General features: G+C 40.8%; 2 protein-coding genes across 2 annotated transcripts; both read left to right on the top strand.

Annotated features, from left to right (window-relative positions):
* The first annotated feature begins 84 nt into the window (after window positions 1-84).
* ccdc59 (coiled-coil domain containing 59) lies at window positions 85-2469 on the top strand. The gene is made up of 4 exons (XM_030720419.1): window positions 85-229; window positions 462-849; window positions 1867-1975; window positions 2081-2469. Exons 1-4 carry the CDS (start codon window positions 85-87, stop codon window positions 2243-2245), a joined length of 807 nt encoding a protein of 268 aa, XP_030576279.1. The 3' UTR covers window positions 2246-2469.
* A 374-nt stretch (window positions 2470-2843) lies between these two features.
* Window positions 2844-13217, top strand: cracr2ab (calcium release activated channel regulator 2Ab). Its single transcript, XM_030720123.1, has 18 exons — window positions 2844-2910; window positions 3639-3991; window positions 4909-5020; window positions 5750-5930; window positions 6071-6217; window positions 7181-7271; window positions 7791-7886; window positions 8294-8481; window positions 8627-8698; window positions 9753-9801; window positions 9888-9970; window positions 10316-10883; window positions 10991-11123; window positions 11575-11656; window positions 11859-11973; window positions 12220-12321; window positions 12405-12481; window positions 12602-13217. Exons 2-18 carry the CDS (start codon window positions 3836-3838, stop codon window positions 12687-12689), a joined length of 2340 nt encoding a protein of 779 aa, XP_030575983.1. The 5' UTR covers window positions 2844-2910; window positions 3639-3835; the 3' UTR covers window positions 12690-13217.
* Window positions 13218-13227: the final 10 nt, after the last annotated feature.

Here is a 13227-nt window from a genome sequence, read left to right as displayed (position 1 = left end):
CAGCGTCTGTACAGAAAAGGCATGCTAGCTGACCTCGATGGTAGGTTGTAAACATTTCAGCTTTTTCTAAAAGACTGAAGTCACATGGCACCAACAGATAAAAAAACGAAGATTGAGAAGTTCGGGAAAGAGGGCGACTTGACGAAAACGAAAAGTGGCGCACAGGGTGTCAAAAAGAAAAAGAAATGGATCCCCGAACACAAAGTATTCAAAGGCAGCGTAAAAGAAGGTAAAAGAAGACTGAGCTTATACACACCACACAGCCACTCTGTTTAAGTAATGCATGAACAGTGAGAAACTAATTTATAGATGTTTGGTTAATTTACGCAACTCAACGCAGGGGCAGCCTAAATATTCTAGACAAACATGATGAAAAGTCAAATAATAAAACTGAATCTGATTTTAAATTATTTGATTCTCCTGCTATTTAAGTGCGTTAAGTCTTTATCATAACTCTTCAGGTCAAGGCTTTGCTTTCAAGAGGAAGCAGAAAGTCAAACATGAGTACAACAAACTGCTGCGGAAGGAGAAAAAGAAGAAGAACCCGGGGTCAACAAACTTGTACAAAGAGGAGTATCCTGAACATCTGAGGCATTTGTACGTGGCTGAGGCAGAGAGACTGAAGAAGGAAGCCTGGTCGAATAGAGTGAACAGGAGTAAGCTGAGGATGAAAGGGCAGGTGAAAGAGATGGGGGAAGGTGTCGGTGAGGAGGAGGATGATGATGATGATGATGATGAGGCACTGCAGACCAAAGCTGCCGGTGAAGAAAGAGTTAGTGTGGGATCTGAGCTGAAAGATGCGGTGTCCGGGAACCAACCTGAACCAATGGCAGCTTCACAGAAAGGAAGGTGAGGAAGTCTGCACACACATAGAGCATTGTGCAAAAATCTTGAGGCAACCCTCAAGATTGCTTCTCCAGATTTTGAAGTGGTCTTGAACAATAGTATTATAGAGCAATAGCAGGTTTTCTGAAGGTCTCAAAGATTGTCTTTGGACAGTGGCTGTTATTTCACTGAAAAAAGACCTGAACTGAAAATCAGTAGCAACGGGTCTTAAGGAGTGTTAAATCTAAATTTGACATTTTTGGTTAAAATCGTTGTCATTGTGTGTGAAGGAGGTCAAGAGAGAGGTCCAACAGTGAGTGCATGCAGCCATCTGTAAAACAGAGTTGGGCCTATGTCATGTTTTGGGGCTGCATTTCAGCTAGTGATGTTGGGGATCTTATTGAAATTGATGGCATTATGAACTCAGAAAAGTACCATCAGATTTTTATCCACCATTCTAGAACATTTGGAAAGCATCTAATTGGCATTGGCTTAATTTTTCAGCATGACAGTGATCTCAAACACACTGCCAATGCAGTGAAAGCATACCTGGATAGAAAAATACACAATCGAACATTATCAGTCATGGATTGGCCTCCCCAAAGCCCAGATTTCAACATTATTAAAGAAGTGTGGGATCACATCACAGAGAACAGAACAAAAGGCAGCCAGCGTCCAAAGAAGAGCTTTGAACGTCCTGGTGGAGAGCTATTCCTGAAGACTACTTAAATAAATGACAAGAAAGTTGCCTAAGAGAATTCAGGCTATGTTGAAGAATAAATGTGGTCATACCAAATATTGATTTTGAAGCTTGTTAGAATTGTACAAACAGTTTTTCCTTATATACTGTATTTTCATGTAGGTTTTCATGTGTTAAATAAATGGCCACACCTGTTTCCCATTTCCCTAGTGAAATATAAAGTAAATGAGAGGTGGCTCATGACTTTTGCACAGTACTGTCAACAAGAGTGAGCGGCGGTGGGGGAATGCTTAGACACAGTCTGCTTTTATAATGTTTGATTTTTTTTTTTTTTTTCCCAGTATTCCAATAAGCAATCGCATGAGAAAAAAAATGGAGAGGAAAACCTCTTACCAGAAGACCAAAGAGGAATTTGAGAGAATCCGAGAGAAGCGGAGAAAGAAGAAAGAGGTGAAGTGTTTAACTAAATAAAATAAAAATAAAATCACTGACTTCAGTTTTTGAAACTAAAAAAACAAACCAAAAAAAAAAAAAATGTCTTTCTTCTGTTTTTAGGAGTACTTGAAGAACAAGCAGCAGAGAGAAGAGGCCATCCAGAAGTACAAACAGAAAAAGATGGAGACGTTTCGGATGCTGAGCAAAAAGACCAAGAAAGGACAGCCAAATCTGAACCTCCAAATGGAGTATTTACTTCAGAAGATACAAGGAACTGGGAAATGACTCCTCCTCAGAACTGAATGCTAATGGAGGACTGTACTTAAAACCTCGTGGACTGCATCAGGATTGTGATTTTCTGTGCAAAATCAAAATGGAAACTTGTGGTTGTTTTGACATTAAAGTGTTTTTACATCTGTAATGGGATTTTTGCGGTGTTTTTGCTCCTGACCACTGCAAGTCATTGTACTGTCATACCACAAGATGGCATCATAAGATATAAAGTGACATCATGCTTTTTTTTTTATTGAATAAATGTGTTATTTCCCATAAAGTAGTTTTATTTTGAAATAGGCAGTAAATGTCAAGTTTTTGCCTATTTCCATGACACACAATAGTTAAAAAGTTTTGCTTTTATTACCAACTAAACTTCCAGTAACACATCAATACTCATCCTGCTGGGGGTCTTCATTATCCCTCTGTCTTATTTACACTACATATAAACATGTTGTACACATGTAGTCGCAAAGAGTAAGCTCACTCTGCAACCTCATCTCAGTGTGAGAGCAGCGGGGGGGAACCCGCCTCAGGCCGCTTCCTCATGACATCACATGGTTGCAGAATGACTCGTCTGTGAGGCAAGACTTCCTAAACACAGTGCGGTCACAGCTTTGTTAATACTGAGAGCAGAGAAAAAGGCTTCGGTTTCTTGTGCTTGTCGTTTGTAGCAGGTAAGACCTTTCCTTCTATTTCTGGTTTATGTAAAGAGAGAGAGAACAAATACAAAACTGTGCAACTTGTCGATACAGGAGCTAAAGCTGGGAGAAAGAATTTGCCGTGAGTTTTGTATATGCTGCAGAGGAAGGCCCAAAACTTCACTTGTTATACTGTTTAAGTGTCTTTTAACATAATGTAAACACACTGGCCTGTAGTTATAGGGAAGTTATTTTTAGCTTAGAGAGTAGATGACAGTGCTGTTTAGTAGTTTGTATTCATGTAGTTTATTGCCAAGATAAAAATTGCACCAATTAAAAAAAAAAACTTTTTTCAGAAAAATCCCAATTCAACACTTGAAAATCCCACACCTGCCTTTCATATTTCACTTTGAGCAGCGCTTGCTACAGATTTGGAATTCTTGATGGGATAAACTGCACTCCAGCTCAGAGCAGTGCAAACACGACAACACTTCAAAACAAAGGCGTGATGAAAACAGAGGGGGGCACATTAATTCATATGCTCCTTGTAACAGTCTTGCAGGCATTCTGCCATCATGTGTTCTGTATGGTGGGGTATTAAGATAATCCTTTACTGTGTATTTACATACCTTTGCGAGTGGCTTACTAGAAAAGAGAAGTACTGTGTAGCTGCAATGTTCTACCACTCGTGTAACATTCATTTTCTTAAAATTACCTTAATACAATTTTTTCTTATTCAGGACAGTTTTCTGTGTATCTTACAGGAACCTGCAATCAGTTTAAGTGTGTCTGTAAGCAGGCAAGTTATCAGTGATCTCATCATCTGGTGCTACTTCCTGCCTCTGTTGTCATGGTGACTCTAGGAGGCCCAGAGGACTGAATACAGGGCCAATGAAGAGAACTCCAAAGTACATGCAACTTACTACCCAACAAAATAATAGAGAGAAAGCGAGTTTGAAGCATGGAGGAGAAGGAGGACAAGGTGAATGGCTTTGGACTGAGCCCAGAGAGGAGGGGCTCCGACTGGGGTCGTATCACCCTGCTGGACAAGACCAAGGAGTTCTTCCAGACCTGTGATGTGGAGGGAAAAGGCTTCATCACTCGCACTGATATGAGGGTTAGAGATGGAGGCTGTGTGTGTGTGTGTGTGTGTGTGTGTGTGTGTTGTGTTTGAAAGCACATCTGTAAAGTCTGCAGGCACTTGAGGATCCATATTATTAGGGGAGATATACTGAAGACAATTTTGAATCAAGGATTAATTATCTGGTTTCTATAATGTCAGAAAGTAAGACTTAACAATACCTTAACAATTTAAAAGTATTGCTGCCAAATTTTCTACCAGTTTACTAATTGTATCAGCTCTATATGAATTTTTATTTTCCTTTTTTTTTTAAAAAAAAAAAAAGAGAGGGGGGGAGAGGTTGGTTATTCCTCAACACTCATTTTTTCAGCTTTTTTAAAAATCCATGGAGGACCCGTGAGTGCATTAAGCTTCTGCTAAGAAGAACAATAGTTCAAAAGGACACGCTTTTACCTGTGGCACAATTCAGTGTCCTGCGGAGCTTTAATAACAGTGAGCACCGAGTGGGGAACACTTAGTGTCAGTTTTTCATTTCATATTACCGTTGTTAAAGAACTCGGAGCACTCAAACAGCTTGAGAAGTGGTGGAGCAGCACCAATGATGGAAATGTTTATGAATATAACACAGCAGCTCGTGCAGTGAGAGAGCACAGGCGGGAACAATACACACAAGCCTCTTTAAAGGTCTGACCATTAGTGAGCTGTGTTTTCAGCTAATTAGGGCAGCTCTTGTGGGCTTCACACCTTTTGCTGCTGCAGCCTGTGCTGAGGTTTTTTGTTTTTTTTTTCAAGAAAACATTTCTGCCACTTTGTTCGTTCAATGCAAGCTTTGTCTGAGTTGTGACACTACAGAGGGAGATGTAGCAGATTTAAGGTGCAAACCTATCATGTGACTTTTTTTTAAATTGTGTCTTAAAAGTAAAAGTTCTTTTTGTTTATGTTTCTCTTGGCAGAGGCTCCACAGAGAGCTGCCTCTGTCCGCAGAGGAGCTGGAGGACGTGTTTGACTCGCTGGATACAGACCACACGGGTTACCTCACACTGGAGGCATTCACCTCTGGATTCAGTAGGTTTCCTGCCATCAGAGGCTCTTAGTTTGGTTCACATATATCACACTTTTTACTCCAAACAGCTTTCTGCCTGTTGAACCTGGAACAAATGACAGTAAAATGTAGCATTTGGAGTTGATTTTAAATGGTGTCCTGTAGTTTCACCTAGAAAAGGAACACACTGGCTTCAAGTGCAACATATAGTAAAACAAAAAGCAAATATATATGTGTGAAAAAGAGAGTGCAGGCAGGGTGGAGTGGGTGAAACAAGTGTCAGGGGTGATTTCTGACAGAAGGATAGCAGCAAGAGTGAACGGGAAGGTTTACAAAATGGTACTGAAACCTGCTATAATGTGTGGTTTAGAGATGATGGCACTGGCAAAAAGACAGGAGGTGGAGCTGGAGATGTTAAGATTTTTCTTGGGAGTGACCAGGATGGACATGATTAGAAATGAGTATATCAAAGGGACAGCTCAGGTTGAGCAGCTTGGAGACAAAGTTAATAGAGGCAAGGCTGAGATGGTTTGGACATGTGCAGAGGAGGGATAGTGGATGTACTGGATGAAGGATGTTGAATATGGAGCTGCCAGACAGAAGGCCACAGAGAATGTAGTGAAGGGGGACATGCAGAGGGTCAGTGTGACAGAAGAGAATGCTAGAGAACGTGGTGACCCCTGAAAGGAGCAGCCAAAGGAAATAGTGTTTTTGAATTTCACTTTCAAGCATAAAAGGTGTGTCTATTTCAGGTCAGTTCCTACATGGTCGGAGAATCTCTGTGACCGATGACCAATATCAGGCCCCTGGTCCAGCTAAGGAAGCCCTTTACCAGAGCCAGTGGGAAGCCAAGCTGTCAGGAGTTGAAGATGAGGAGGAGAGGCACTTCTGTATGCTGTTGGAAAGCTTAGGAGCCAGTAATGTATTTGAGGAGTGAGTTTAATCATGGCAAAACCCTACATGCATTATTTGTTTTTGGTCACGATCCATTATTGATGACAGAAAGCCTCATCCAGAGGCTTTGGCTGATTTTTGTCTCTCCCTGTGTCTATCGTCCTCTTCCCTTTCTCCAGTCCAGATGAGGTGCGCAGCCTTTGGACACAGCTCAGACGTGATGAGCCGCATCTCTTGTCCAATTTTGAGGAATTTCTGGCCCGGGTCACCCACCAAATCAAGGAAGCTCACCAGGAAAAGAAGGAGATGGAGAGCGCCCTCCAGAGGTAGCAGGATGGAACACAAATGCACTTGCAGCTCAAAAGAAATAAAGTGACTTTATGTGGTGTTTTACTCATTCACAAGATTTTTCTTGACTATAACTGTGACAGGAAATACTGGACATGAGATCAAATAAATAGGGAAGGAAACATTGGCTTCAGTTAGGGTCCTTTTTTTATGCTTGACTGATTCATTGTTCAGTGTTAAGTAGTTTAACATAAAAGAAAAAAAAACATTTCTCTGAAAATGGTCAGGTACAAAGACTGGACTAAAAATGAGTGAAAAAGCAGCCAATGTCCAAAGAAAAACTTTGAAAGACCATCAGAAATCCTGAAAAACTACTTCTCAAGATCACTTTAAAAAATTACAGTACAGTAAAATAAAGTCATTGGAACCAAAATACAAAGAAATGAGTGTCTGACTTTTGCACAGCACTGGATCGTTATTATCAAGTATATAATGAATGTGAATTTTTGGTTAAAAAGACTACTCTTTGAAACACTATATGCACCAAAAATCACCATAGAGCAGTAATTCTTCTATTCCATTGGTCACCTAAATAATCAGTGGCATAAGGGTGGGTTTGCGTTTATATTGTGGGCCCAAGCCAGAGCAAGCTGCATGAGATTTACCTGTAATTCTCTATAGAATGACCTCTTTATCCATGTCAAATGACTACTAATCTGGAAGCACACGGTGACTGCCTGCTACTGGTGTGGAAACCTGTCAAACATGAAGCAAAGGGGGAATTATTTTTTACTGTATATTAATGTATTTGCTTCCCTAGTATGCAGAATGACATACTTGATGACTGTTGAGATTATGTAAAATTTGCACTTGCTTGTTCTTCTAGACTTCACTAACTGGCTGCTTGGGTCTTAACAATCATCACAGGGAATGTAAATACCAGTCATTACTTGTCTAAAAATGTATTTCGATAAACAGTTTACCTTAATATCCCCTTTCAGGAAGGCTGCAACGCATGACAGCGAGATCCGCTATTTATACGAAGAGATGGAGGCACAGATCAAAAATGAGAAAGAGCGGCTGCTGCTAAAGGTATAAACATGAACAAAACCTAACAAAGCAGCATCTCGATGGCAACCAAAGAAGTCCAAACATCCCAACATACAAAGTGAGATGTATAAATCCAGTTCTGTGTACTGCACTGGGCTGTACAGAACTGCGCTGTCTGACACAAGACGACTGATTTCAAATTTAAATAACTTTCTGTGTTATTTAATTCACCACAAGTAAAAGAGGAAAACAAACTAACCAATTTAGAGGCCGGTCGTGGTTCTATATGGAAGCTGAGACAAGTGTGTTATGGATACATGAAATGTCCCACACTCTACCACTAGATAATTATAATTATTAGGTATAAAACTAGTTTGTGCATTATCATAAATTCTGGATTTTCCAAAGAGGGAGAAGAAGTAGTGGTAATGATATAAGTGAAGTTTAGCTTATGGATGGATTATATCACATTCAAAGCAGTTTTTGAGCCTTTAAATCTAATTGCGTGGTTTTTTTTTTTTTAAACCTCAAGTTGAACCTTTTCTTCTTCCGGCCCTGCAGGACTCTGAGCGACTTCAGTTGCGCAGCCACGACCTGGAGCACCAGCTCCTTATGAAGGAGAGGGAGCTGGAACAGCTTTTCCAAAAGCAGAAACGAGTAAGTTAATATGGACAAAACTTCCCAGGGAAATCAATTCCTATGAGATAGATGTTGTACTTAACTGGAAAATGATTACACACATCTGATACACGTCTTTATATATGGCCTATTTAATGTAACAAACTGAAAAAAAAACATGATGGATACAATTTTTAACTCATATTTTTTTTGGACTTCTACGAGCTTTACATGATTCACAATGAAAATAAAAATGTATTTCATACTGGGCTTGGTGCAGCCCCTCACTACAGCCTCGCATTATTATCTCTCCTTTTAACCCGCTTTCTTCTGATTCGCTAGATTTATACCAGGCCTATACTGTTCTGTTCCCTGTGTAGATACCCTCTAAGTACACTTACCCAGCATTAGTGTATTATAACTCCTGTAAATATCTCCCTCTTTAGTTAGAGCACCAGTGCTCTGAGCTGAGCAGTGAGAGGCAGGAGAGCCACGTTGAGAACGTCAAGCTGAAAATGACCAATGACGAGTTGTCCAGAGCGCTGGAGAACACCAGCCAGGAGCTGACGCTGGCCCAGGAACAGTTGGCTATACTGCAGGAGCAGGCCGCCCGGCTACAACAGGAGAAAGATATGTGGGTAGAAGTACTGTTTGTGTTAATGTTTCCCTTCTGTAGTTAATTCCCAGCTATATTTGAGAATTCCTTATCTTATTTTGTCTATGCAAACATATACACACTATTTATTTCAAAGTGAATTTGTTAATCTGTCTTGTTTTAGGGAAATGTACAGAGTAACTGAAGGACTGCAGAGGGAGAAGCAAAGTCTAATGAAGCAGCTTGACCTTCTCAGGTATGATGAGGACACCCCGCACTTTACAGACTTGGGTACTAGTTACAGTTGTGATCAGGAGGTTATATCCACTCATCATGGGCATGAATGTCATGGTAATTCTGGGCTTTTAATGATTTCTTTAAACTGTTCTTTTTCCAGGGTGGAATGATTGTACAGCATGCATCTTTAATGACTTTAATAAACAAGAATTGGGTGCACAAGTTTGAATTTATGCATACAGCTTCAAATATATACATAAATACATACACACCCTCCGACTAATATTTGGCTAAATGTCTTTTAGCAAGTTGCACCTCAACCAGATGCTTTTGGTAGCACTCAACAAGCTTCCGGCATAATTCTGGCTGGATATTTGACCCCTCGTCTTGGCAGAATTGGTAGAGTTCATTGGTTTCCTGGCATGGATCCAGCTTTAAAGCATAGGCCACAAATCTTTAATAGGATTAAGTTTGGAACTTCCAGAAGCTTAATGCTAGCCTGCTTTCCCCATTCCAACACCAGCTTTGATCATTGTCCTGTTGGAACACCTGACTGTGTCAGCCGCCTAGCTGTTGATTTGAGGTGAAGTTGAAGAATTTGGAGGTAATCCAGCTTCATTATTCCATCCACTTTGTGCAATGCCACAGTGCCACTGGCAGCAAAACAGCCTCAGAGCATGATGCTCACACCACCATGCTTGACAGTAGTGGTAGTATTCTTTGGTTTGAAAGCTTCACCTTTACTCGTCCAAACTTACTTACACTGTATAATATAAAAAGATTAAAGTCAAATTTGTGCACCCAACTTTTGTTTTTTTTTAAGTAATTAAAGATGCATGCTGTACAATCATTCCACCATGGAAAAAGAACAGTTCAAAGAAATCAAATAACCATGACATTCATGCCCATGATGAGTGTGTATGACCACGACTGTATTTTTACTGTTTTTGGCTTCTGGTTCAGTCCTAATTGTCAAAACCCCATAAATCGAATTCCAAACTGAGTTAAAGGATTTGCAAAGACTCATATGAGACATATACAAATACTGTAATATCCCTTCTTTATCTTTACAGAGAGATAAACAAGCATTTAAAGGATGAGCGAGACTTGTGCTGTGGTGTAGTAAGTAAATAGTATTTTATGGAATTGCATTAAATGCACTGCACCGTTAGAAGAGTTCAGTAATGCACCTTCTTTGTTTAAACAAGCCTCGAACCTCACTCAGAAAGAAGCAGAAGCAGAGAGCGAACCTTGGCAATATATTTGATGACAGCAGCCAGCCAGCCAAAAGGTGATTCATTTATCATCCAAATATTCTTTTTAACACGATTCATCCCTGTCAGATTGTTTCCTGTGTGACAATGAAGAATGAAATGAAAATCACGCATCAAAGGAGGAAAAACAGAGGATGTCTGATTCCTTATACTCACAAAAAATAATCCAGTTAACAATTAGAAATATTAAAGAACTTTGGCCTCTAGGCTTTTATCTCAGTGAAGTAAAATGATCCAGTAAATCCTCTGTTTCTCCTCTGTTTCCAAAGAGCCTCACTGTTGGTGGATGGGTCCTACCAGTCTCTGGAGGCCTTGCCTATAGAACACCTTCAAATCGTTTTTGTTGCTTCCTCCTCCTGTAGTGAAGATGACACCACCGCTGCCATCCCTGCTTCCCCCAACAAGGCTGCAAGCAGCCCTGTGTCCCAACAACGGCCTTCAACAAAAAAGACCTCTGGCTTAGCCAATGGTCACATCAGCGCCACTCTACCTAAAGTGCATGATGTGAAGGCAAAGGCCAAAAGGACGTCCAGCAAAATGGCCAGCAACAAGAGGGTGATGGGAAAGAGCAGAGACAAATCAAAGAAAGTTGAAATTGATAAGAAGGCGGCAGAAGAAGAAGAAGAGGTGCTGGATGCCCCGCCAGATGGGTGGCCCCTCCGCCGAGTCATCTCTATTGAGGAGGACCACCTGCCCCACCTGCTCCAAGGAGGATCCCAGCCTTTACTGCACCAGCTCAGCGAGGAGGAAGACGAGCAGGATGAGGAGGAAGAAGAAGAAGAAGACACACAGAGGGCCCTCACTGCTACCCCACATTGCATCTCAGGGTCAAAAGAAGCTCCTCCTGCAAGGAAAACCTACTTTACTCAATTGAAAAACACACCACCTGTGTCTCCAAGAGGTCAGCCTGTGGGAAAGGAGACCTCACAGGTATGTTTACAGCTCTGGACTTTTACTGTATATATGTTTTGACATAAGTTGCTGCCGAGCTAATGAGGCAGATAATTGAAACTTTCATTCTGATTTCTCTCCTGCAGATGGTGAAAGAACTGTTTGCCCCAGACCGCCTGTTTAAGGTAGTCTTGGTTGGAAACTCCAGCGTAGGGAAAACGTCCCTGCTGCGCTCCTTCTGCGAGGGCCGTTTCCACCCTTCCACAACTGCTACTGTGGGTGAGAAGAATGGCACTGCAGTCATATTTTCTTGATGTTTCAGGGGCTGTTTTGAACAGATCTGAAGGGCATGTGTGCGGGTGTGGCTGCAGATGCCTTTCCAGAAGACTGCGGGGTGATTTAGTGTCACATGAAAGGGCTTGCGAAGTCACACTGCCTTTCTAAGAGCCCCAGCACACATTGTACTGGAGATTATGTCACTTTGGATGAATTTTCTTTATCCTTGCTTTCATCTTTTCCAATCCTCACTTTATGCCTTGTTGTCACCACCTTTCCCTCCCTTTTTCCTCTCTTTGAATGAAGCACATGCAGTCAGTGTTACGCTTTGATCCCCCTAGTGGCCATTTATGTCATTGCTCTACTGCCATAAAAATAAGAAGTAAAATCAAGTGTGAATTAAGTGTGAGAAGTGTAACCTCATATTATATTATTATATCAAATTTTTAATCAGGTATTGACTACAGTGTGAAGACATTGACTCTGGACAATATGCAGGTAGCCATGCAGCTTTGGGATACTGCAGGTCAAGAGAGGTGAGTGACTGATTCCTTCAAGATAGTTCAGTAAATTTGTTGGCAATATCTTGCAGCTTCAAGCTCACCAATAAAGTATAAATTTCGTATGAATGAAAATGGGAGACTTTGTGTAAAATGGCTGATATTCCTAAACAGCAATTATAGTCGCATACAACAAACAGGTCACTCTGCTGACATTCCAACCCTGTTACTGGCACAGGTACCGCAGCATAACCAAGCAGTTCTTCCGCAAGGCAGAAGGTGTGGTGGTGATGTACGATGTTACAGTGGAGGAGAGCTTCAAGGCTGTGCAGCCCTGGCTCACCAATGTCCAGGTCAGACCTTTGACCCACGCAGTCCTGTGCAAGCCTTGTTTTTGCATAATGCTGCTTGACTGTAGAGGTTCATCCAATAATAAGTCTGATTTTAGAACTCGACCCATGCAGCAGATTATTAAAAGCTAGGGTATAACACTTATGTTTATGTCTTTAATGTCTCTTGCATATCTGCACATTCAAAGAAAGTACAACCCTAAAGGGCTGGAATACTATATGAAAGGCTGAATTTCTTTATTTCCGCAGGAAGCAGCAGGAGAAGGGATCCCTATTCTCCTGCTCGGCAACAAAATGGACATGGATGAAGACAGGGAGGTGTCATTTAAAGATGCTGAGCAACTTGCTTATGTAAGTCTCTAATGCATTTTTGGCAACTATTGCCTGTTCTAAGACACTAGCGTGTCTGAATTTGTGTGCATCTACTTTTGTAGGAAAACAAGGTGATGTTCTCTGAGGTCAGTGCCTACACAGGGAAGAATGTGACAGAGTCCCTGACACACCTGGCCAGGTAAGATCAAAACAAACCAATCCAATACACAGCACATTTATTTTCAGCACAGTTCTAATTGGTGGCGCAGGTCATGCAAGTGTCCTTTTTTCCCCCCTCTTTGTGTCTGTGTTTACTCAGAGTGTTAATGGAGCAGGAGGACAAGGTGAGAGACACAACGGTCAGACTCAATGCTCAGCCTGTGAAGAAGAAAGCCTGCTGCAAGTGAAGACTCACAAGCTAACACAAAGAAAAGTTAAAACCATGGAAGAACTCTCTGTACCTCTATGCTCAATTTACTGAGTTCTAGATTTTTTTTTTTTTTTTTTTTTTACTTTGGACCCTTATAATGTTTGAAGACAAAAGTAAGGACAGTGTTGGGCTTCTAATAGCAGTCTTTGCTTGCACACAGAAAGGTGCTGAAATCCATATGAAAGACTGTAAAGACTGCTTGCAAGCTTAAATGATGGAAAAACTGTGTGATTTCCTGTAAATAACATTGTGTAGCCAAATCATAATACTCTGTTTATAGTATTTAGAATATTCTGTACTGTAATTAACTAAATAAAATTATTTTAGTTAAGATAAAAATCAGAAGTATACTGTAGCCTTTTCATAACTGAATCTTAGCTCCAGGTTTTGTCTAGGCTAATATGTGAACCTGGTTTTAAAAGAAAATGAGATACATTTGTCTTGATTCTTTGACATTTTATTCATCACCACATTATTTTTTTTTTCATATTCTTTGTTCATCCAATCCCTAAAAC

Source organism: Archocentrus centrarchus, chromosome 23, assembly GCF_007364275.1.
Source record: "Archocentrus centrarchus isolate MPI-CPG fArcCen1 chromosome 23, fArcCen1, whole genome shotgun sequence".
Taxonomy (NCBI): domain Eukaryota; kingdom Metazoa; phylum Chordata; class Actinopteri; order Cichliformes; family Cichlidae; genus Archocentrus; species Archocentrus centrarchus.
Note: the sequence above shows the minus strand (reverse complement) of the source record. Positions and strands in the feature narration are given on the sequence as shown.

What these genes read in the sequence shown, in the direction of transcription:
- cracr2ab (XM_030720123.1), top strand. Translation starts at nt 3,836, where the DNA reads ATGGAGGAGAAGGAGGACAAGGTGAATGGCTTTGGACTGAGCCCAGAG. An exon ending in AAGAGCGGCTGCTGCTAAAG is followed by an intron (nt 7,272 to 7,790) that starts GTATAAACATGA and finishes CCGGCCCTGCAG; the next exon opens with GACTCTGAGCGACTTCAGTT. An exon ending in TCCCTGACACACCTGGCCAG is followed by an intron (nt 12,482 to 12,601) that starts GTAAGATCAAAA and finishes GTGTTTACTCAG; the next exon opens with AGTGTTAATGGAGCAGGAGG.
- ccdc59 (XM_030720419.1), top strand. Translation starts at nt 85, where the DNA reads ATGGCACCAACAGATAAAAAAACGAAGATTGAGAAGTTCGGGAAAGAG. An exon ending in GCAGCTTCACAGAAAGGAAG is followed by an intron (nt 850 to 1,866) that starts GTGAGGAAGTCT and finishes TTTTTTTCCCAG; the next exon opens with TATTCCAATAAGCAATCGCA. An exon ending in AGCGGAGAAAGAAGAAAGAG is followed by an intron (nt 1,976 to 2,080) that starts GTGAAGTGTTTA and finishes TTCTGTTTTTAG; the next exon opens with GAGTACTTGAAGAACAAGCA.